A 25,275-nucleotide genomic window follows, 5' to 3' on the forward strand; every position below is an offset into this window, starting at 1 on the left:
TCTTAATCAGCTCCATAACAACCCCTTTATCTTTTTGTTTCTATTCTTTCTAACTCACATTTCAGTGGGCAGACGTCAAACGATTGCTTCCAATGGCTAGTAGCAGACGACACCAATCGCTATCAGCAGATTATTGTACGACTATGTACATCAAGGCTGATAATCAATATCAATGTGAAATATGAAGTAAATTTATGTCATTTAAAGTCAAAATGCACTGCTTGTAACCTATTTTAGATATATATGACGCCACGGATACCACAGCGGACGGCACTTGCCTTTACTTAGCGCTTCCCTCGCTTGAAGTTTCCGCCACTGCTTCCCCCTGGTTGACCGAGGAACACAGGTCATCGGTAAGTTTTCGTATTCATTTTCAGCATGCTAGGTCAGTGTACCGAAGATTCCAACTAATGTTACAGCTGTGATTTCCTCTAGAAATCTTCGGCTTAAAGATATTTTATTGCTCTAATTAATTATTCTGAAATTAATTGGAAAGTGTTGCGCATGCTTTTTAGTTTGGGAACCGGATGTGGAATTCTGGGAAGGCAGTATGGCTGCCTGAGAGAGCGGTGAGTCGCTGAATGAGTGCGAACAAATGAATTATTCACTGAAAATCGGTTCACAATATATTTCAGCATCGAACTTGATGCAGAATCAAATTCAGAGATATAAAAGTAATAAATTAAAGAAAATAGACTGTTTAGTCTGTCCAAAACATATGTGCTTATTTAAAGTGTCTCGCACTTCGTCAGCACCCGTCTGCTACTCGGTTATAGTTGCACTAATACAAGTAATTTTGGAATAAGTTTAAGTTTTCAAAAGTATATTTGTTTACAGATAAATCCTCATCATAAAGATATATAAGGAAAGGTGCAAGCAGTCATATATTCAACAGAGTGTTCAGTTAACAGTCTTAAGTGAAGCTGAAAACATGAATTAAATTACATAAAATACACCTTTCCATATATCTTAAATGTTTGATGGAGCAGCATTTATTTTATAAGCAGAATGCCCACTATTTTATTATACCATTAAGGTATTTCTTTTAACCTATATATTCTACAGATAATGTGAGGTTTTCTGGATGTTGTAAGGGTACTATAATGAACGTTATGCAAACCTCAGATGTAGCTTTTGATACATATATATAAATCTGATGAAGATGAAACTAGTTCACTTGAGAAATAGCCACTACTGCATAAAGAGCAAGCTTTCTGATGATACAAGAAGCCACCAATGAAATACATCATCCTTGTACAAATCAGTAAATATTCTTGTCCTTTGAAGAGTATGTATTAAAGTGAAGAGCAGAGCAAGGTCAGACAAACATAAAGCCAAAATCTAAAGATTACTTTGTCTTAAAACATGTGACCTGTGTAGCTATAAAGCAAATTCTACCTTTTATTCAAAGAAAGTTTATGTCTTTTAGAATTTCTCAACAGCTTCCAGGTGACCAAGAACAGAGTTCTTCATGGTGCATAAAGCAGTGAAAATTATGCCCCAAACAAGAAGTTGAGACACACTGAATCTTGTTTATTCTTAGATGGGAAATGCTATTTGCTTGGTATAAATTAATTTTTACTATCTCTCAAGTCATTTGTTGCAGTACTAGTTGCTGATGTCATTGAGTTTCTTATTGGGTAAATACTTTACAGTCCATTTAAATTCTCAGATGTTCAAGGTGCAAAAATTACAGTTACCTCAGTTACAGTTAAAGGCATTTATTGTCAGTAGAAATATTAAAAACACTTTATGCAGCCTAGATCATTAAAAACATATATGCACAAGAAGCACGCAGCTATTATGGCTGTCTACCTGACCTTTCCTGACTTTTCTGTGATGTCTTAATTTCTTATGAGATGAAAGAAGTTGTGTGGATGGTTGCCATAAATACAGTTTTTAATGGTATCTTCTGAGAAATCTTGTAACAGCATACTTCTTCAAATGGGTTGCCAATGTCAGCATTCTGACATCTGAAAAATAAAAGGGCATGCTTGAGTGCTTTATGCATGCAAATCAGAAAAAATCATTATTTGCCCTTTACAAGGGAATAAAGCCCAGCAGAACAAAACCAGGCTTGAAAAAAATGGAGCTAAAATCCAAAGAGATAATTTTCATTCAAATATTTTTAGAATAAACTTAAAAACTTTATAAAAATATGTATTCTGTTTCATTTTGTTATTGCTGCCTTAGTTAAAAATATTTTCTTGCTTGCATCTGTGTGTGTGTATGTGTGTAATTACTGAAATGGTAGTACACAAGGCATCCACGATAATTCTAATTAACTAAAGATTTTTCTTTAAACAGATTAGCACAAAGAAAGGAACAGCTACTGGAAGGAAAATCCAAAAGTGATAGCTTCTTCTGTCAGCATAGTTTTGTTAAGTGGTGAAAACTGAGTTTTATACAAGACAGCATTCAGTAAGTATTTTAAGGAATTAGGTTAACAGATTAACATGATGCATATGTAAATTTAAATTAAGATACATATAGTTTTCTTCATTAGGAGTTTATAACACTAGTGTTCATCATGTGTGATGTCATTATTCTACATTTTTTTTACAGTCACAGCCATGCATGGGTATCATTACTAGCATGCTCATGCATGCACATACAGATGTACATCGCACACCCACCATCACACAGTTTACAGAGAAATGCTTTCAGTTCATCAAATATGGTGTTGTCAGCTTAATTAACAACTTAAGAGTTTGTTAAGCATCTAAATTTAACATGGGTTTGTAGGTCTTAAGCCTTAAATGAAATATTTAAGAAATAAAATTGAATTTAAAATATACTGATATATCATAAAATTTTTGCATCACTGCTACAGCATAGAAAGAAAAACATCACTTTTGATGTTTTTTATGCATTATTTAAATGTGCGTTTGATTATGATTTTAAAAACCTTCACTCATCCAGACTTTCCTGAAAATGCATTATGAACATATAATTTTAAAGATTTTTTCTCTTTGCTTATTTATTCTGATGTAAATAGATCATAATTTTCTTACCTTCCATACCCAGTCCAACCTCGGAAACCTTCTTAAGACATTTTTTCATTGACTATCCCTGTCTTAACAATGGGTTGTACCTTTGTGCTCTTTTTCTGTGTACATAAGCTACACAAAGAATAAAAGGGATTAAGACTATCAGGAATGTTCACATTTGTGTGAGATTGCACCCATGAATGTGAACGTCTTTATAAGTATAGTTCAATTGCCCTTAGACACTCGTGTTAAATAAATTAATACATTCTTTCGATAAATATCCCTATCATAATGATGGATTCTACCTTTGTGTTTTTCTTCTGAGCAGTTACGCTTGTATAAGCTACACAAATAATGGATGATAAAGACTGTCAAGAATGTTCACATTTATTTTGAGAATTACTGAGATTGTAGAAAGCCCTTTAGGGATTTAAATGTTAAGCATTGATCTAATGAACATTTCTAATTTTTGAACATAAACATTCAGCCAATGGTTATGTTTAGACTTGACAGTCTCATCTAGGTCAAGACCATGTATTCAGTGTTAAGAAACTTCTTTCCTGATATGCCAGATGTGCCAAGTCAGAAGTTAAACAATTTTAGTTTTTCTCTATTCAAAGAAAAAAAAAAAATTGCGTTTAGCCACATCTGTGGCCAAAAGACTTTTTGATTGTGTCAAGAGCTAATGTTTCATCCTTTAGAATTATATTGGCGGTAATGTGCTCTGTTGATTCCTGAACATGGAGTTTCATAAGTTCTGTTCTTAGTGTGAGAAACATAATTTCTGCCGTTTTTAAAAAAAAGTAGGTTTCACACCATGCATTCTTATGTGAAATGCATGTGCTGTGCTTTTATAAGGGTTTCAACTTTTGTTGTTGTTAGAAATGTTTGTGTTGGATGTATTTTGCTTTTTGGTTCTATTTTTTTCCCTGTGTACTTTCTGTCCTCCTGAGTCTTGTAGGTACATTAGATCTGGATAAGTTTGCAATAACTGAGAAAAATGAAACTGCAGCTGTCCTAAACAAATGACCCTGAGTGCTAAGGTACAAAACATTTGAATAATTTTAATCAAATGTTCCTTGTATCATGTCTTCATGTATTATGTCTTCAGTACAAATGTGTGTGTGCAGGGGTGGGGTGAATCTAATATACTTCTGTTTTTGTACACTGTTAAAGACTGAAAATCAAAATTATTGAATTAATAAGAGTACATATATATATATACCTTGGACATGCATGGCTGACAGAGAGGTGAGTTAGGTTTTGGCTATGACATTTTTTTCCTTTCTTAAGCCCAGGAGGTTTGGCCTCAGGTTAAGGTTAATACATGTAGCATGTCAATCATTCCCTAGGGTCACATTTGAGATGATGATGATGATAATGAAGAAGAAGATGAAGATATAATATAAGGTATATATAAAGCTGCCAGTAGTGTTTTTTTCCTTCCTAGGCAGTCTGATTTGATTTATAGATGGTAGTGAAGGTTGAAATAAAATATCATGGTTAATGCCTTCATGAAGGTCTGAGGTCTTGGAAACTTGTCATTTGCAATTGGGGCTGCAGCTGTGTCCCTTGTATAAAAGTTATAAAATTTGTGACACATGTGATTAGCAGCTATCTCATTTGTGTCACTAAAATGTGGCACAGGTTAACAAGGGCATGTCTACAATGCACAATGTTTAAGGCCTTGGGGATTGAAAAGGTTTGAGTCTCAGCTGGGGTCTTGTCTTTCGCTGATCAACATTTCAGTAGATATTAAAAGGGAATTAAAGGCAAATCTCAATTTTCTGTTGCAAGAATGCATAGCAAGTTTATCATTATTTCCCAAAGTTCATAGTTATTCCTGTGTAATAATGTTCAAAGGCAAGCTCTTGAATAATTCAGATGGTAGTGCTATGTGTATTTACATTTCACTGAAGCCATTGACTGCAGTACACTGGTGAAATTTGACAAGTAAAAGCTGGCAGACAGTGACATGTGAAAATTTCAGCTTGATTACTTAGAGAATTAGATTAGCTACCACATGTAATGGTGGTGGGGGTTGGGAGAAAGAAAGAAAACTGTCTTTATTAACCTTTTTTATGACGCCGGAAATTACATTTGGGCTTGCACATAACTGCATAGAGAATACTTTCAAAGAGGTCAGTAGTTTTATTCTGCTGTGTGCAGGCACTTTGTTATCTTTCGACAAATATTGGTTTGTCATGACTTGCAGGCCCCAAAATATCCCACTTGACGCGAGAAGCTAATTATGTTTGATACTTGGACTCATAGAGAACTTCTCACAGATTTTTCACTCACTTGCTCACTCAGACATGCAGAGAGAGAGATCAACAGCATTTTGTCTGACTGATGGGGTTGTGTTTGATACATGATCAAAACTGCATGTGGAGGATGCTGATGAAAGGAGAAAGTCATCATAACCATACAGTGACATTAGTATGCGTGCACCTATCACATGACATCGCCACACACACAAATGGCAAAGGGGATGTGCAGCCTGTAATCAGGACAATAAAAATTTATCGACCAACATTCACAGAGACACGGACGAACGTACGCTGGGGCATGAACAGACGCACATAGGTCGGTCTTTGCGATGTGAAAATCGTAATGAATGACTTCAAAATCATCGAAGACTCCACGATTGACACTTTAACCCAAGTCGTGTACAAGACAAAACACATTTAGAGACATTAGAATATATAGGCCGTTTGTCCCAGTACCAAGAGGACAGCTATCTGACCAGCAGACACATAAACAGGTCTCTTGAGTGAAATTTCACTTTTGGAGCTCTCTTTCATCTCTTGAATTATAGCACTTAATGTTGTTTTCGCTCGAGTTGAGCACTGAGGTTTAATTTAGATACGCATTCATCGCAGACTGTCCTGCGCAAGGCCTCATCTGACAGTCCCGAAGTGAAATATTAGCAGAGAAGCTTATGTACCCCCAGGGGAGCCGGGCAAATGGCTCGTTGGTGTTTCTGAGCAATGTGAAGTATCCCATGCCAGGAGTCCGGGTGAGAGTGTAATGAAAACGCTTTTGTCAAGAGGCCCCAATCAGCACGATGTCGCATCATGCGGTTTTCAGTAAATGTCTACCCCACCCATGTCTCTTCCCCCAGTCCCTGGCGCACCCCTCCATTATTTGATACCCCTCCCCTCATGCCCGGTCGCGTCACGTCTCTCCCTCCTCTTCAAACCTCCTCCACCCCACCCCTCAAACGTCTTCCCAAGAGTACATCTCTTCTCTTTCTACCTCTCACCTTTTGTGGCTTCCCAACAGTCGGAGAAAGAAAGGCCGGAGTTTTAATTAAATGCGATAAGACACCTGTTGATAAGCAGGAAAAAGTGGAACAAGAAGGGGCTAGGCGGGGCCTATTTGCACAGGCAGGCCTTGCTATTCCGTCTTAAAACAGCTCTTAATGATTTACAACCTTGAGTAAATACCGCATTGGACCCAAAGCAATGTTTGCTCAATGTATAGAATTATGGGGCCCCCCCGTTTTTGAGACCCACGTCTGGTCAGGACAGGGTTAGTGGCCAAAGGCGAGCCGTCATATCGGGTGTGGGTGCACCACCGAAAGTGGTCGTGTTGATTCCTGGCGGGTGGCTGCTGCTGATGATCCTTCACTTCAGCACCACCAGCTGTGCAACAGGTTCGGCTTGGTAAACATTCGAATGAAGAACTATTTCTTTGGGGTTTTTTTTTCCCCGTTCTTCTTCAGGTCAAGCGTAACTGTTACTTTGCAATGACTGGCAAAAAAAAAAAGCTTCAATGCTGTTCGCACACATATATAATATATAGTGGTTACTTTTATTGTCGACAGTTCTATGATCAACATTATCTTGCAGCTCTCTTTCTCAGGGAAGAAGGTGGGGAAGGCGTGGGGGGCTTGATAAATGTAACAGATGAGAACAGCTGCATCAAAGAGTAAGCTTGCACCCAGTGACCAAACTGTCGTTAAAACGAAACAAACAAAAACACGGAGCAGAAAGAAAGCCGTCAGTTTTGTAGCCACGAGAGTCCTTAATCAAACTGATTCTTGTCTCTCCGATATTTATCTTTTTCCAGATTCGTTCGTCTGGATGTCACCGAGGTCTTCTTTTCGATTTTTGTTGACAAGATTAAGTTAAATTACTGTGTAGGACGCATTTTTTAAAGGAGCTAAAAACATGTTTGTCCGTTATTCCGTTTTCACAAACGGCACTTCTCGGGGTTCTTATGTCGCGATAGCATTTCCCCTTTCATGTAAAAATTATCTTTATTTCCAGATAAGACAACCGAAATGACAATTTATAACTGTAAAACTGCTCATCAAAAAAGCAGCTGCGCGCAGTGTGGACTGGTCAAGCTGGAGCGTTTTTATTATTTTTGCTGGAGGGTTTTTTTTTCCGCGATTGCAGGTAGGATCCTTCCTCACGTTGCAAGCGGGAATGCGACGCTAGGAACGTTACATGACGGGGAGAGACATTCCCCCATTCCCCCGTCACGTAGTAACGTCGCTGCAATTGTTGGTGACGTGGTAGACGGAACAGCATCAGACGTAGGGAAGCTGATCCTGTAAGTTGTAAACAGCAGCAACAGCAGCCGCGCCGGTGTTGCGATATCTGTCGTAGGCGATGTTCTTGCAGAAAACCTGACCTCGCCGCCCCGGTTGTTACACCGTCACAAAGACGTGTGCGCATGCGTGCATCTTCGTTTCATCGCAGTCAGGACTGGGGAAAGCAGCATACCTAATTATTATATTGCGATCCTGACAAGTTTTCTGTAGCGTGGCACAGAACTAATAGTACACCAAGGGGGTTGTATGTGTCTATAGACTTGTATTTTTTTTTTTTTTTGGTTATTTTTCTCTTTCTTTTTTTCGAAAGTCAGGTCATATATCTGCATGAATGTTAGCTGGCGAGATATATTCCAAGACACTGATCGCGAAGGAGCTGTTTCATAAAGGGCTTCATGTTTGCATAATGGGAATAAGACCGTTTCATCTGTGGCAGACAATTGCTTAATGCTTTAGAGCTTCTTTCCATTCCATCAGTGCCAGGATTTGGGTTACTTGCTTGGGGAAAACGGGGGTGGGGGTTGAGGGGGGGCAGAGGAAAAGAGTGAAAGAGCGAGGGAGGCCTAGCTTGTGCGAAGGGAGAAGCGGAGAGAGGGAATGGAGGGAGGTAAGGAGTTGTCCGGGAGGGGGCGCGCGACTGTCTACGGGATTAGTACGTGCAGCAGCTTTGCTGAATGTAATTTTCATGGAGGCTGACTGCATGGCACAGGACTAATATTGATCATTCTGCATGAAGCCCGGGCTCCATTAACATGTTGATGTCACCTTCCCTAAAATCAACATCATCAATTGCCCCAGCGGCGGCCCTTACCCTACAGCCACCCTCCCCCACCCCCTATCCTTGCACAATGGCCGCGGAGTGCCGGCGTTTTCCCATTCCGACACATTCTCATGATTGGCCCCACTTCATACTCCGCGCCCCTACACAGATGCCTGTAGCTAAAGGACCTCGGGGTGATTTTTTTTTTTTTAATTTTCATAGCATCTTATCTTGGCCCGAAATGCTAGCAAGTCTGCTCCTAGGGCCCAGGGTTATTAGACGGGTGATTTGATGAACTGGTCTGGACAATGGAGGTCCAGCAATTAATTGATGCCAGGCCTGTGTGGACAGAAGGAAGCGCGGGGTCAGGCGAGGTCAGAGCGCGGGAGGTGGACAAATTGTAACATTAGGTGACTCAGTTATGTGACCGAGGGGAAAACGATTGGGATGGGTGGGTGGAGAGATGGATCTGGGAGGTGGAGGTGGAGGCTGTGCTAGACATTTCATCTCAGTTCCAGCAGGCCAATGCTACAAAAGAATTCTCCCTCACCGCCCCCTCTCCCCCCAACCCCTCCTACCCCAACTTTGCGCCACCGCTTCCGTCCCGCTAAACAACCCCACTACGTCTATTTCTTCCCACCCATTTTCCTTCTGTGCAATCTCCTCATCTTTCGTCTCAACTCGCTTTCTTGCTCCGCCTCTGTTTAAAGCCAGAACTGGGTAGGGTGGGTAGGTGGGGGGTGGGGAGCAAGAAAAATGAAAGCTTGTCCTGATATAGGTGAATTTAATATTCCATCTGTGTAATGAAAGAGAGCGGGCAGTGGTCCAGACCTCCAATTATTCATCAGGCTCAGACTTAATGATGCACCCTGTCAAATCCATTTATGCCGAACTTGTATGCATGGCTAAATTTCCTTCGATTAATCAGATCTTTCCAATCACCTTAATGGCAGCACTTGTGCAATTGCGTCAGAGGACCCAGGCGGGGCATCTATGTGCGTGTGTGCGCGGCCGTCTGCAGGGCTCTATTAATGAAGGGATCTGCATGACACTTGATTGTGCCTGCGCGGACGGCAATATTGTCTTGTGCTTCCACAGTGTTAGCATCTTGTTCTTGGGCCTTAGGAGGGCATCACTGCGGTAAATGTGGAATGACCACCACCAGAGAAACTCCAGAGGACAAGGTCGCTCAAAGTCACTTCCATAGAGGTTTTTTTTTTTTCCTGATTTGTTTTGGGTATTGAACCAAGGATCGTCTCCCTGTTCAGGGATCTCTCAAAATTGTCCGCGCTGCTTTTTCCGCTTACCCCCTCTTCCCCTCTCATTCTCTCCCCTTTCTTTGCATCTTCTCCCCTTAGCTTCCCCAACCCCTCGCCCCAGTCGTCGGCCCTCGTGTGTTTGCTTGTGTCATCTGAGTTCAGGAAATGGTTACAACATTTTCAGCTTTTTTGACTCGATTTTTTTTTTGTCCCAAAAAAATATGTTTCCACTGCCATGAATTATGCAGTCACTTTTATCAGGATTGATAAAAATTTATGTCAGTATGTGAAAGGGGAAATGCTTCTGTGGCAGTGGTATTTAAAAAACAAACAAGAAGAAAATGAAGCTCACCATGCCGCCCTACAGTACTTATGTCTCCAACTCATAAACCTTTCAACGGTCTGTGCTCTTGTGTTCTCTTCCACTCAGCTTGTAGAAGCCATTTATCACTAGAAACAGAAGTAACCTATTTTGCCGAACAGCTTGGAGTAGTTAATAACTTGTTACCCATTTTAATGGTATGCTGGTTAGTCGCTTTCTGTTTCATCTATAGTTGTTGGATTGTAAGGCATATTTTGACTGGACTGCACTTAGGTTATTTGATGTTAACTCTTTAAACAAAAAAAAGTGCATGAAGAGAATGTGGATTATCAAGAGAAGGGGAATAAGTTGAATGTACCTGGTGACATGGAGCGGCAAGGGTCAGGGTAGGATGTGGGAACATTGGTTGTTGTGAAGCTTGGTGACAATGTGCAGAAATCTGTGGCTTGTCCTAAACAAGCAAACAATCTTTTTTGCTGCTCACAGTCAAACACTTGGAGCTCATCAACTTGGGCTCTAAAGCTGTAACCTTTTTTTTTTAACAAGCACTTTAGTTTGGGTCTTCATATTACTTCTATAAAACTATAGGACAGGAATCGTATGACCTTCTAAAGATTCTGAACATTTCTCTATGAGTGGACCTAATTGGAGCGGTTATTAGGTTGAAATGCATAATGTTAGAACCATGATTCTTTTCTGAATAAAGTTTGCTCTTTATGGTTACCATTATCATTATTGGTTTTTGTAATTCCTGGTGTGAGATTTGTCTTATAATGTCAATGAATCTTTGTATGTGTTGTCTCTTGGACACGGCTCTTAATGTATGTTGAGGGCTTAGACAAGCATTGCTAAGAAAGAAATCATTTGTTAATAACAACCCATATTTTTTCTTTTTCTGTCTCACTCTCTTTCACACACACACCTGCAGACATGCCTGGCTACTTATTCACTAATTGTGTTTGCAGTCCTAGACTGTTAGTCCAGCAGCACCCTAACTGTTGAAAAACACTTTTTTATTGCAAGTAGAAAATAAATCTCTTGGAATGAGATTGCAGAAACAAACTGATGAAGAACTTGAAAGGAAATCGGCAGAAAGGTCAATGTCGACCCAGCACATGGATTGATTTTTCTGAGAGCCCTTTCAGAAAGTTTGGCAGAGAAGCGGCACATTCATCTTGCACTGAAGTGTGCTCTCGAGCACATGTCTACCTCTAAACTGAACAAATGATTTCCTGTCTCAAGTAACACTCATTCTGCCTGCACTCCATGGAAATCTTATCTCAGCTATTAATAGCCCTGTATTAGTATTGTTCACTTTAAAAACGAGAAATAGAAGTGCCTCAGCTTTGGGCACAAAGCTTGATTTTGTAGGCCAGTGCATGAAGCACAAACACAATTGTGCCCACCAGAGAGATTCATTACGTCCATATAAATAGTCAATGCAGCAGGTACTTCTGTGGGTACACTATTTGTGTTGCATACAATTTTGCAGCAACCCAAGGGCCGGACTTGCAAATGTGAATCACACTCAAAGACTTGTCTAAGCAGGATCTAATTATGACTTTCCTTTTAATGGCCTGTGCAAGGTAGCTACGAGTTTCAGTTTACTGTGAAAAGAATGCCTCCTGGGGTGAGAGAAAGGTCTTGGGCTTCACTCATGTACAACTCTGTCATGAAAATATAATTACTCCCAAATCTTATTACATTTTCACGCTGCATGCCATGTTTTGCATTTCATTAACAAGATTAGAAAGACTTTCCCCTTGCCATCTCTTTCTCTCTATCTCTGTATTTGTGAGTCTGTCTTCATCTTTTCTTCTTCCCCTTGCTATGTTTTACTCGGCTGTCTTCGTGTCCGCCATACTCTGTCTCTGCCTCATGAAGTTTGTCTTCATTGGTTTGTCTTGGTTACTTTCTCGTTTTTTTGCTCATTTCTGCTTCTTTTTTCTCTGTGTTTGTCATTTTTATACACACACACACAAACGGTCACTAGCTGAACACACAGTAATACATTATCCAGCACAGACCTGCATCATGTCTTCTTATTAATTTTCTCAGAGCTTTAGGTTATCAGGTTTAGATTAGGATAGTATAAATATAGGATATGATTGTATGGTATAATGATATCATTATTATAATAAAACCTGCAAGAGAGATACAGAGGTAACTTGTGGTAAACAAACAAGCAAACTCCTCCCCACACACAAAACTCTGGCTAAACATGCAGTAATCATTGTTCAACATAAAGCTGCTTTATTTTTCATACAAAAACAATTTTGCTATTTCTTTATTGTTGGCCAAAATGTTTGAATCTCCCCACCCTTTCCCCACTTCAGTACATTTTCTGATTTCATTCCTTTATTTGTAGACACATTTCCATTTTCCTCAGGAATGATTTTATCTTCCATTCATGTTTTTCCATCATGGATTTTCTTAGTCTTGTGCACAACAAGATCTCAGTGTAAAGAAGAGGAATGTGAAGATTGCAAAGATTAATGCCAGAATTATTGTCGCAGGTGTCTGCATTGTGCATCAGATGAGATCTGGTATTCTTATTAATTTTCTCAGAGCAGCACATTGTCAGGTTTAGATGGGGTGAATAAAGATATTATTATATGAAGTAATAGTATTATTTTATGAAACTTGGAAGGAACCTGTGGTAAATTCTCAAACAATCAGTTTGTTCTCTCCTTGCATGGTGGTTATTACTTCTTGTTTTTCATCCACACACCTGTGGCCAGCAAACAGGATATCAGTTTGTACTGTATGAATCATCTGAATCTTAGCAAAGACAGTATTGGCCATCTGAGATATATTGTTTTCAAGTATTAATAAAACACTCTCTATGTTATTACAAATCTGTCCAATCATGTTATTTGTGGCTTTGCTCTCAACTTGACTGGACTAACACTCTCAGTAACTTGCTGTTAATGTTGCTTCTGTAACTTACATATTTTTCTGATGCTTACAGAAAAGTAAACCAGCAATAAGATTAATATTGTTTAAAAAAAATCATCATTGATTCAGACACACATTTTTCTTGAATGAAAAGCTAGAAACCCCTCTTTAGCACTTTATTTGCTTGCTTTTTCTTTGTAATTTTGGATTTGTCATCACAAAATTTCATCTTTTTGGTGCTGACTTATGAGCAGCCATTTTTCATTCTTTTATTTTCACATAAAATTCATATTTAATGCAATCTACATAAAATTTATACATAAATGAGTATTTACATCAAAACCAGGAAGATTGTACATAATTTTAAAGAAATTCTGCAGTGGTCACATTGAAAGCTTCCGTGGTATGGCTGAATGTCTTATCATCATTGATAAACTGGTGGTATTTTTGTCATTTAAGAAGATAAGGTTGGGCTGTTGATTGATGATGGTTAAAAAAAAAAAATTTGTTTTAGAATTTATTACCTTACCTTTAGATCAAAGTCACATTAAAAATGTGTAGCTATTTATACTAAAGCAGAAATATAGAGCAATTATAAAGCAGAACAGTGATTCTAAAGCCCTGATAACTTTTAACTACAAGCAGTGTGCAGAAAGTTAATTCTCACAGCAGAATAGTGTAGATATTGAATCATTCTCTTATTATGGTGATTGATTCCAGTGCTTTAAGCTCAAGAAGACAGTGCTATCTTTCAATGCCAGCATTTTCATTTGGAAAGATCTGAAAATCAATCACATTATTTTAACACAAAAAGGAACATCTCTAATCTTGAAAATAAAAGGAAAAAACCTTTCATGTGCCCTTTAAAGTGATTTTCTTTAACATGTACAAAGTTTCAAGACTGAAAATCGCGCACTTTCTAATGCCAAGTTTTTGTTTAAAATATTGCAGATGTCAAAGTGGCCATACTGTGTTTTGATTTCTATTGTCACTGGTAGAGAATCATTGTTTCAACCTGAAAAGACTTAGTATATGGCCGACCTAGCTGTGCCAGACAAAACAGAAACTGGAGAAGAGGGAAAAAGCCAGCAGCGAGTGTCAGCAAGTAGATGTGATTGGTGCCGGTAGCCAGTTAAATTATGAACTTTATGAGTGTAAGCATGCTGTGATGACATCTTCATGTGAGGTGTTGTGAAATGTCAGAGATACACACGTTTTCTTGTGTGCTCCTGAGGCGCGCAAACATCCATATGTGGTGCTGCCATTTTATTTGTTACTCCCCCTCTCGCCTTAGTTATTGAGGTCTTCTGTAGGCAGGAGGGGGTTGCTGGCGGAGGGCAAGGTTGTGAACTCGCACACTTGTAAAAGCTACCCTCAGAAAGGATTTTGTTTTTTCTCCATTAAAAAAAGACCCTGGAAGGGGAAATCTGTGTCACAATGGGGAGATGGGGGAGAGGGGAACAAAAAGAAATAATGGATGGGCACTCCCTGTCTTCAACAGTCTTCAGCGAGGGTATGTTAAAGCAGACAGCTTAATGTTGATTGAATGTCCGGTTTTGAGCGGTCTGCAATTGCGTTAAAGAGTAGCGAGGGTAGGTAGAGCTTTCTACCCCGAGATACACGACTGTTGAGCATTCTCCCCCCTTTTTAAAAAAAAAAAAATGCAGGCGTCAACGATTGATTGATTAGGTCTTGTCTGAAATATGTTTATGTGTTATCCAAGGGCGTACAGTAATGTCAGAAATCGAGCAATATGTTTTGGTGTGGGTATGGTTACTAAGGAGGAGTCCTTGAGTGTGCTGCTTTGAATGGTGGCTTTACTATACAGGGTGTTGTCCCTCTTGTAAGCAGTGCTCGACAGTAACCCCCCCTCTCCACTGCGGCCCTTTTGATGAGAACTATGATGTGTTTCTCATCTCCGGCCATTGTAATGGTCCAAAAGACAGTGTCATCTGCCGACACCGGATGGAATACACTGCTGCATGATTTCTCCCGCGGGCCGGTCGGAATCTTAAACGTCCGCTCAACAATCAGATTCCCCATCCCCGCCTCCCGAACTCAGTTAAGAAAAAGAAGGTTGAAAAATTATTTTCAGTGTTGTTATAGTAATGTGAATATATGGAAATAGATGAGACTACTTTTGCCATCAACGTTACCTTGTGTTTGATCTTTGGTTCGTTGGTGGATACTTTCTCTCATTCCCACCACCACCACCCTTCCTATCTCGTGGTTCTTTTTTGTTTACAAGTACCGGCTAAAAACGGCGAGATATTATATGGTTGAAAATACCAAAACTACTCTTTGTTCAGCGCTGGCTGGTGTGTTTGCGGGGAAATGGGCATCCCCTTGCACAGTATTACGTACCGCACATCAACCGCTATCAAACGACTGCCTGGAGACGACGCCGGTGATAATAGAGTGGCCGAGAAGATGCTTTTAGGAGCACTGCCTGGCGGAGATTGCAGCCTTGCTTCATTGCATACAGCGAATAAGGCGGCCTTGTTTCTAGCACGAAAGCCAGGTCTTATTTGAATAACATAAGACCGGGGAGGGTTCTCGATCCATTAACTTTCACCACATAACGCAGCGCTCTCTTGAAATGTTTTATTCATTTTGGGGCATTGAACACAAGCCGTTGGTACATTGTACGCATTATGACGAGAGTATATCGCAGTTTTCATCGTCTTCCCAGCATGCCCGTGTAACGCCGTTCTTCTTCCTTGTGGAGCGGGTGGGGAGGAGGAGGAGGGGAGGGAGGAGTAAGGTGGGTATTGATTAAGTTTTTATTCATATTGTGTGACTGCAAGTTGATGACGCTAATAAATTCTCCTTCTCTGGTCCGCATATTACCTTCTTTTACAGTTCTGCGGACAACGCAGGTGTATTAACTGTAAAAGCCAAGTCCTCACCAGAACACCCGCGTCATGTAATTAAAAGTCCACACCTGCACATAATGTCCCTTTCCTCCTTCTCCCTTCCCACTCCCACTCTTCCCCGGAGTCGTTGGCTGACCTCTTAACGTCTCATCGTCTTGTCATGTGTCCGGCCTCGTCGTTGCTTATCGATAACATTTTCCCTGCCGGCCCTCAGCATCCCTCTTTCCTTCCCTCTCCCTTCCCGATGGTCATCACTCCTTACCCACACACTCACACACATATATACTCATATAACTTAGTTCTGATGATACTTTTATGATGCGACATGTGTTGCAGGCCGTGCGCTCATTTCTTTCGAGATTGGCTTGTCACTTTCAAGGATGACAGTGTTTTGATTTAGTGGAGCTGTTCGCATCGATGATCTGCACAAGTTCACCTCCTCTCTCCTCCTCCCACACCTACACGCACGTCTGTCTCATACATTATTTGCAGCTGCTAACCGACAGCATGGATGGTTTGAATCCCTACATGAATCAGTTACTTTTTTGAGTAAATTATTGAAGGACGTTGCCTCTACTTTGTCATTATCATCAGTCTTGGCATACATCAACTCTCCCTCTCGTCCTTTCTCTCTCTCTCCCTTCTCCCCCATCTCTCTCTCTTAATGCATTTTATTGTCCTTCGTTTTTATGCTTCGCATGTCAGCTACTTATTCGGGTTAGCACCAACATTAATTTCTTGTCATAAACCTTTCCGTCCACAAGGAAATATTTGTTGCAGCAGCTGTCACCATCTTGGCAGGCATACTTATTAGTCTGAGTAATTAACGCAGAAGTGAACTGCTGCAGACGTGACACGCTGAATGGGATTTAAAAGTGCAGAGGCTGTCTGAATTTGATATCACGAAAGGTGAACGAAGAATAAAATTAAATTTGTCTTAACTAAATTGTGGAAGCCTTGTTGTGCTGTGTCTGTTGGGGCCATCATCATCATCAAGATAGCTGCTGTTGATTATCTTGAAAAGCGGACATTGTTTTAGGATTTTTTTGTTTTTCGTTTTCTTGTTAGGTGTTAGCAGTCGAGCTGGTTCTCAGATATTTGTTAATATGTTATTTAAGTTATTTCTCCTACCCGTATTTTGTTAATGCAGATGAACGCATTCACGCTTTTTTAGTCTGTTCAGGGATCCTCATTTTTACCGGGGTATAGCTGCCTCCGAGGTAAAGCCAACAAGATTAATTAATGACTGCACAGCCCAGTGCGAACTAGGGCAGCAAGTGGCTTACCGTGCCTAGCGATGTGTCAAAGGTGGGCAGTGGAAGTATTCCAGTCAGTGGCGAGTCTCCCAGTTGCGAGCATCTTCGTCTAAGAGGAGCGCACTAACTACACGGTCTCCCTAAACCTTCTTGGGTAGCTGCTTGTAGTTGACATTTACGATCCTTTGTGAATGAGTATCGGGTGTGAAGTGTTAATCTTTCTGGACATTGACGTGCCACCGTGGGTAGGGCAGCATGTCCATGGCACACCCACTTACACGGAGGGCACTTTAATGAAATTGCACTCGGTGATGGCGTACTTTCAAAGGGCTTAGAAAAACACAGGTATACCTGAATCTCAAAAGGAATAATAGAAAGTAATTAAAGTGCACATAACATTAGGCAAGAATATGATATTCATATTTTTTAAAAGTATTGTAGCCTTGAGTTTTAAATCAATTTGTGTTTGGGAGGAGGCTAGGAGGGGGAGACTACTTCAGCTTCTCTGGAGTTGAGATTGTCTGCTCTGGGGGATTACCTAGCGCCACTTTCCTTTCAAGTGTACACGCACGCAGTCACCCACACCCATTCCACCCCACCCACCCCTGCCACACACATACATTTTCATTATTCCTTATTCAATGCGAATAATAAAGAGCGTACTCTTTATAGCCACAAAGGGGTTCCAATCATGACCAAAGGCGTGATCAAAAATTAAAAAGAAAAAGGAGAGAGAGACATCCTGGTCACGGACTAGTGCACGAGCCTGCAGGGCGCACAACTCTTTTCAAAAGATGGCGAGGATTAAGAGCAAAAAAATACCAACTGCAAATTTGAATAAGCTTCCTGTTACACCATGTCGATTGGAGGAGAGTACAGACAGCTCTGTCTTTGTTTTCCGCCCGCGGCAAAGGCGTTAAAAAAAAAACACCTGCTAGCAATCAGGCACAGGTGACAGAGAACTGTCCAGGAGGCATGTCCTTTTTTTCCCCCCTTTTGTTGTTTGACTGCGAAAACGGTCGATGCTTTTCATGTGGCTCTCAGAATGCCAGTAACGAATTGAGCACAACAGTCCCAAGAAACTGTCTTTTAATTACACCTGGAGATTTCGCCGGCTTCTTCTCTGTAGCATGGCAACGGTCCTGTGTATGGGTGAGGATTAGCAGTGCTTAAGCGGTTCGAATAGGTCGTTATTCTCCGGTCTTGATTTATGAATCTTGGTGTCAGGGCCCGTCACCACGAGCAGTGACTATCTCCCAGATAAACTTACACTTTCTTGTCCGACTTTGGTGCGGTGCAAAACGGCGCAATACCCTGTTGATAACAACGGGTCTGCGAACCCTACAGGGTCTCCCGTGGAACAGAAGTGTTGTTGTGAGCTGTGGAAGGCCACGGCCTTCACACAGGTCAATGTACACAGTGTTCGAGTCATGCACTTTCACTGTGGAAAACTGTTTTGTATTGTTTTTATGTTAAAGTTGTTTGTTTGCAATCGCTAGCGGGATCGCTAGTGTTCGAGGTGAGGTTCACCTGTGAACTCTGATCACGTGTGGCAAGGAAAAGCGACGAGGCGGTTCAACATGGATCCATGTCCTGCTTGTTAATTAGTCCGGAGGATATGAGGAGAGGCCACATTCCTTCAGACCAGGATCCCTCGCTATAGAAACCCGCAGGACCCATCGAAGCATGAAGAAGGTTGTGGGGGTGTGGGGGTTAGATAGGTAGAGAAAGGGTGGCTAAGCTTTGATTGCAGACTCGCCTTTCTTTCCCCACTCCTCACCCCGCAGCCTTCCCTCCTCTCCCCTGTGTCAGCCGGCCAAGGTTTGGCTTTCCATTGGTCTAATCACCTTCTCATTTCTTTACATAATTACTGGCAAAGGTCAGCAGGGGTCACCGGCACATTGAGCGAGACCTACTTGCTCTGGCAGCCTTGTGAGGTCTTCACAGGTGTGTGCAGGGTGCGGTGGTGGATGGGTGGCGGAGGGAGGAAGAGATCTGCCACTGGGGCACCCGGTAACAAAGCAGCACCCTTAATGATACTTGCATATAATTATGCCGTAGATTCTCCAACCTGACAAAGAGCAAACAGAACTTATGAAGGCGAAAAAGGGGAGTGGCAAGAGCGGGGAAAAAGGACGGATAGCCCACCCACACCTCCCACCCTCCTTTCCTCCCTCCCATCTCCCGTCATCTTGGTTTGTGCTCATCCTGTGGTGGCCCACCCTGACTTCGCTCGGGTCTCACACATTTGCGAAACTTAAGATGATTAAACAAGTTTCTTTGTGAGCTGGAACAGGAAGCTTTTTGTATCGGACACAATGCGAATTGAGATAAACATAAAGCTTGCCATTCGGCAAACAGCTTTTCATTTGCACCCTGTCTTGACATAAGTATGACTCTTTCAAAAAGAGAGAAAGAACATTTTTAGGGAAGGACAAGTGATCCAGGTACACATGACTGAGAAAATTAGGATGCAAAGAGGCACGGGGTGGGTGTTCCACACGAAGAAAAATGTCGTCTGCAGCTTTATTTCCATTTCATATCTCGTGGTATTTAGAGTTTTGAACGGTGCTTAAACTGTCATCAGGCTGACACTGACAGTGGGGTACGGGGTTAGGTATGGTCGCTTTACATATAACTCAGACCCTATTCGTAGGCTCTTAACTTCATGTAGATGATCTCTTGGACCACGCATATGTAGGTGAGCTTGAGCAAGGCGTGGCTGACATCCGGGGCGGTAGGTATGGGGTATGGGTACTCAATAGGTTTGTGTGAGCACCCGAAGACGTTCTGTTGTCACAAATGTGAGAATCCTCTCGTCCTTAGGTGGGATCTCCTCTCAAGGCACGCTCTCTTTGTAAGATACCTGTCCACAGGTTTGTCGGCGGGGTCGAGGTGGGGTAGGGTTCTCTGATCTCCTTCCCACCACTTCACCTTTGAACCCACCCCCAAAGTGCAGAGTCATCGTTAGCACTTTCCAATTTTAATGAACTGGCCATTTAGTTTCCAATGTCAGTCGGGTGGCATAGTGGTAAGATGCTCGCTTCTCCCAAACTGAGAGTCCTGGGTTCGGATCTCGTCTCGGGAGCAGATGTTCTTTTTTTCTGGATTTGTCATCTATTCACAGGACTGGCTAGTTTGGTTGTTTTCTCTAGGTTTTTCAGTCTTCCTTCTCTCATTACACCTTCTTCCTGCTATCAATAGTGCGAAATCATCACAAGGTAAAAACACTTTGTTATTCGTGTTCTGAACAGTTAGCATCCCTTACAACTCCAGCGCCGTATCGAACAGAAGAGGGAGGGCTGACTAGAGGAAGCGCACTCAGTGCTCAGTTTTATCTACTGGCATTATATATTAGCCGTCAGCTACACTTTGATCTTAGACAAACGACCGAGAAGCGATCAGCAATCTACCCCTACCCCAAAGGTGCTATCCCGGGATAGTCTTCTGCTCCGTGTCCACGATCGCTCGATGGCTCAAAACAAGGACTGAAGGACAGGGTCGGAGCGGGATGTGGTTTGTGTTACTAAAGATCACGTGACCTGATTGACTAGCTCTCGTTTCGCACTCCACCGGTTGCTCGTTTTGGGATGAATTTGCATATCGGGAGGGACAGAGTACCAAGCGGTCCACACCCGGAAGTTCAAACAAAGTGTAGTTCAAGATGGTGCGCAGTAAAGTAGTTTAATACATTTCCTTTCCTACTTGGCTACATAACACAGTGGCGGGAAAGATCCTTGGCTTTGAGAGGGGAGGGAGGCAATCTCCATGCTGACAATGAACGATGTTCACATTCTTGTGCATCAGTACCTTTTTTTTTTTTTTTGAGGGGACGGCTGCGCCCCCCTGAACCCCTGGTTCCTATTCCTGTAGTAAGGACACGAGTGAGCATTTAGTTATGGACGTGTATGTGTGAGAGAGAGCGTAGGGTTAGTCCGTTAGTGTCTCTAGCACGTGATTAATGAGGTGCGCACACAAACTACATTGTCAGATTTTAAAAGATTGAGCGAAGGCACAAAGATGGTTGAAGTTTTTAAAGGGAGGAAAGAACGGGGTGGAATGAAGCATAGAGACTGGGAAGAGAAGCGAGACGCGGTAGCTGTCAGGTAAATGCCTTCTCACTCCCGCTCCTTTTCTACTCACCGAAGGACGCGTGTCATTGTGTCTGCGGTGACACCCTCGCGACCTGATGGAAGCTAGCCTCGGTCGCATAATTTGCGAGATTTGCCAATTAAAACTCGGCAGTGGATGAAAGGCGCGGCAGACAAAGGTGGGCAGTGTTTCCATAATTGCACCCTTGGCCGTGGTAGCGTTACGGACATAAAAGGAGTTTTGAGGTAAGCAAGGGTGTGTGTGGTGGTTTTTTTTTTTTTGTGGGGTGATGCTGGGAGGTAGAGGGGGGGATCGGCTGGGAAGGGTGGTGGAGGAGGCGCGTACAGAAAAGGTGGATGGGAGCGACCCACTGACTGTTCAACAATTACCTGCCCTTGTCCTGAATTAGGTGTCTTTGATCATCGGCTCCTGTCCGCTCACCTGTTTTGTCGCCGCCTTCCCTCCTTCCTTTGCTCTCCTCACCTTTCCCCACAACCCCTCCAACCCACCTTTTTATCTTTCTCTCAGCTTTGAAAGTAGCAGCGATATGAAATGTACATGATTTTTAAATAACAGCGGGGGCTAGGCGAGAAAAAAACGTTTCTCGCACGACCGCTTTCCTCTTGCACAGTTCATCCATTTAATGAGCATCCGGAAGATGAAAATACCTCGCCTCCAAGCAAGCGAGTGACGTCGCCGCACCTGTCGCCTCGTCAAAGTTCGTTTTAGGCCTGCACGCGATTAAGAAGCAGCACCGAAGAAGATTCGAGTTTTCCATGTTGACTAGGTAGTCTCTTAAAGCGGAGCAAAACAAAACTTGTGACTACTTTTATTCCGCTCCTTCTTCTTCTTTCTTCTTCCTTTACGGAGTTATGTTAGCCTCCATGGTCCAGCAAGGCCTGAAAAGATGTTGAAAGATATAAAGCTGTCCTTGCGAAAGAAAAGGAACCTATTGTCAGTGGTCCTTTTTGCTGCCCAGCAGGTCACCGGACAATAATGGTTCAGCGAGTTTATTATTTTTGCCCGAAGAATGCCGCCATTTCTGGTGAAGACCCACCATCCTCCGCGGCGCCATTGTGAGGCGAAGCTGCCCGGCCTTGCCCCCATCTACTTGTCTGTCCGCCTCCATCGTAAAAAGGATTCATTAATGGTTGTTTATTGGCGACCAGCCTGCTTGCCCGCGCCAACTTGCTAGTTCGATATTACCATCTTAACGTCGCACGAGACTTCAGCTTGATGCAAAGTTAAGACCCCGGGAGTTACCTGTCTTTATAGCGGTGCTTGGAAACTTGATGAGTCAATCCCATAATGTCTGATTAGCACTTTTGTGTGCAAATGGCGACCGCAGATGCCTTACTTGGACACAGAATGCAAATTAACAGGCTCGTAAAGGGGGATAAGACTGTGTGGCGCTTCGTTGCCCCTGCTGCTTTATATCACAAACTAAAGGCTTAGCCCATTAAAGAATGTTAATGGTCAATGGAGGGCCGGCGGGGCTGGCCACGACCGTTCCTTCAAAGGATGCGCTTACCTGGCTGCTTCACGTGCTTCTTGCTGCTTGAGCTTTTGTTCCCTCCATTTGTTTCTTCCACGAGACGCAGTCCACACTTTGTTGTCCCCTCCTCTCTCCCCCCCACTTCCTTATTCTCATATTGTCTTGACTGCCCAGAGAGACTCCGATGACTTGGTCATAATATTCTCAATGATGGCGATGGTCAGGTGGGGTCTTTGTGTTGGCGATTTTAATGGCTGACCGTGCTTTTATTTTATTATTTTATTTTTATTTTTTGAGGGGGAAGGAGTGCCTGGGTGTTTGTATTATTTTTTCAATATGTAGCGAAATCAGCGTACATTTAATAACAAAAGGAGTAGATCGCGTTTGACTGGTGGGAAGGGGGTATTAATGTCAAAGATAGTTAGATGCGGATAATGTAGCCATGTTTCATCGGGATCATTTTATTGGTAATCACATTTTGCGGACGTCTGTGTGTTGGGAATAAAGAGGTTTTATAACCGGATGCGTTCTGTAGATTTTTTTTTTTTAAGTTCAAACTTAGAAGTCACATATTCCGCACGTGCTCGGTGACGAAAGTTCTTTAGGTTTTTTCAGGATGTTTTATAGTATGAGGGATTAGATCTCCATTGCTTTCCCACTGTAATTTAAAAAAAAGCAGCCAAGCTCATTAAAGGCTGCTCTTAGTTAACTTTCTTTACTACTTTTCTTAATTAATCACATTTGTCTATCTTTTGACAGTAAAACGACGCAATCTCTTGGTCTTCCTTTGGTCTTGCTTCAGATGCTAATGTTTTTCGTCTGTACTCTTAAAACAAAAAGTGTTTTATTTATTTAGGTTGTGCTGCCTTGAGTAGCCGTTAAAGAAACATACTTTTTGTTTCAGTCAACTCTTCTACCTAGTTCTCACAAGATGGAGGAAAAGGAGGGCTTGACTAGTACGGAGATTGATGCTACTGCTGCCGAGGTGTATGTAGACCACAGAGAGACAGTTATCTGTGCCCCCGGTCCCCGCACGCTCAGTGCTTCAAAGCAGGAAATGACGTCGAGCGAGGTCCCATCAGATCAGCCCGCTCCGGGAGCGGAAGTGAGGACAGACCCTGATAAACAGGAGACGACGACGCCGACGCCGGCGACCGTAACAGTGGTCACGCAGCATGTGACCACCATTTACACTCAGAAGATCGGTGGTGCGAAAGCAGGCTCGGCGAAGTTGAGCCAGGACGAAGGTTCGTCGAGGGACCAAGCTCTCGCGGGGAACAGGGCACAAGGAGAGGCCGCAGAGGGGGAAGATGGAGCAGGCGGCTGCGAGGACCTGACGGACGTCGTCAACAATAACAGCTTGATCGTGGGTGGAGCACCACCGCCACAGCAGCAGCAGCAGCTGCAGCACAAACAGAAATCTGCAGCATCGAGGTCAGTATCGGCGACGTGCCATCGCCGACCACCTCTACCACCACTACTGCCTTCTCGAAAGTGTTCGGCAAAACAGTGGACGCCACCACCTCTTCGACCACCGCCCCTATCATGGAAGCGTCAGCGACTTCTGCGAGCAAAGAGCGCCATCTTTCGGAGTGCAGCATCTCCGTGTCTGGTCATGGCGTCAGCAATGCCAGTCAGGAAACGGGATACGAGGTCTCGCTCTCCGCAGGGGCAAGCAAGGAAGAAGAGGAGGAGGAGGGAGGAGGGAAGAGAGCAGACCCAGGAGGTTAAGGACGACGAAGGCAAGGTTGCGGAGTACAATCCCGGTCTCGCTATCAGAGCCCTGACTCTGGAGGGCCTGCTGGAGAAGAGGGTCTCCCCAGACGGCGACGCTGCCTTCCCTGACCAGACCCAAGCCGCCGCCCTCGCCAGGCCTGCCACCGATTTGTCTACGCTGTCGGCTGCTGATAAGACTAATGACGGAACCGTAATTTGCCAGACGGAAGGAACGTCTGCTCTGTCTCACGATGGTGTGGCTTCCGAGGCCGAGAGCTTCTCCGTCTCGTCGGAAACCCTCGCGCTCTCGCGTGCTGCTGAGGCTGAGTCCGTTGTGCTACAACAGCAGCAGGGTCGGCTGCTGGACACCCGTACGGCCGGCGGCAGCTTCTGATGCAGTGCACGGATGATGCTGCGCCAGTGGCTACCAAGCTTTTGTTCAACCCCATTGAGGTGGAGCGCAAGTTCACCATCGACGACAACACCGAGGCCCGCCTGAGGGCTCTAGGCGCACAGCTACGGGTGGAGAAGGTCTTTCACGACGTCTACTACGACAACGACAACTATACCCTGATCCTCGGCGACTGCTGGCTGCGGCGTCGCAACGACGTCTGGGAAGCCCGCGTTCCCGCCAGGTCGACGATGACACCATCCCCATTAACTCCAACCACCACCACATACAGCCCTCACACGCAATACAGAGAGCTGAGCAGCGAGAAGGCCATATCGGCCTGGCTGGTAGAATGCCTGGGATTGGATGCTTGGCTGAAGGGAGATCCCATGGAGCTGGTGGTGCAGGCGGCCGGCCTCGGCGAGTTCGCCCACGTCATCACCACCCGGCGCTCCTACACCCTCCCGTCCTGCACGGTCGACCTGGACTTCACCTGACTACGGTTTCCGGGTGGGTGAGATTGAAGTCATGGCCGCTTCTCCAGAGGACGTGCCCAGGGCCTTGAAGACCATCAGCGGCGTGGCCGAGCAGCTAGGTAAAGCAAGGGAACGAGTATTTAGTCGTGCTTAAGGTAGACAGGAGTAAGGGAGGGAGAG

At 43.2% G+C, this 25,275-nt stretch overlaps 1 protein-coding gene across 1 annotated transcript; it reads left to right on the forward strand.

The window, feature by feature from the left end:
- On the forward strand, positions 1-25,249 carry LOC112577409 (thiamine-triphosphatase-like). Its single transcript, XM_025260474.1, is given in 4 exon segments — positions 1-353; positions 2,308-2,421; positions 23,417-25,113; positions 25,115-25,249. Coding segments are annotated over 2 exon segments (627 nt in total). The 5' UTR covers positions 1-353; positions 2,308-2,421; positions 23,417-24,621.
- Positions 25,250-25,275: the final 26 nt, after the last annotated feature.

This window comes from Pomacea canaliculata, linkage group LG12 (assembly GCF_003073045.1).
Source record: "Pomacea canaliculata isolate SZHN2017 linkage group LG12, ASM307304v1, whole genome shotgun sequence".
NCBI lineage: Eukaryota > Metazoa > Mollusca > Gastropoda > Architaenioglossa > Ampullariidae > Pomacea > Pomacea canaliculata.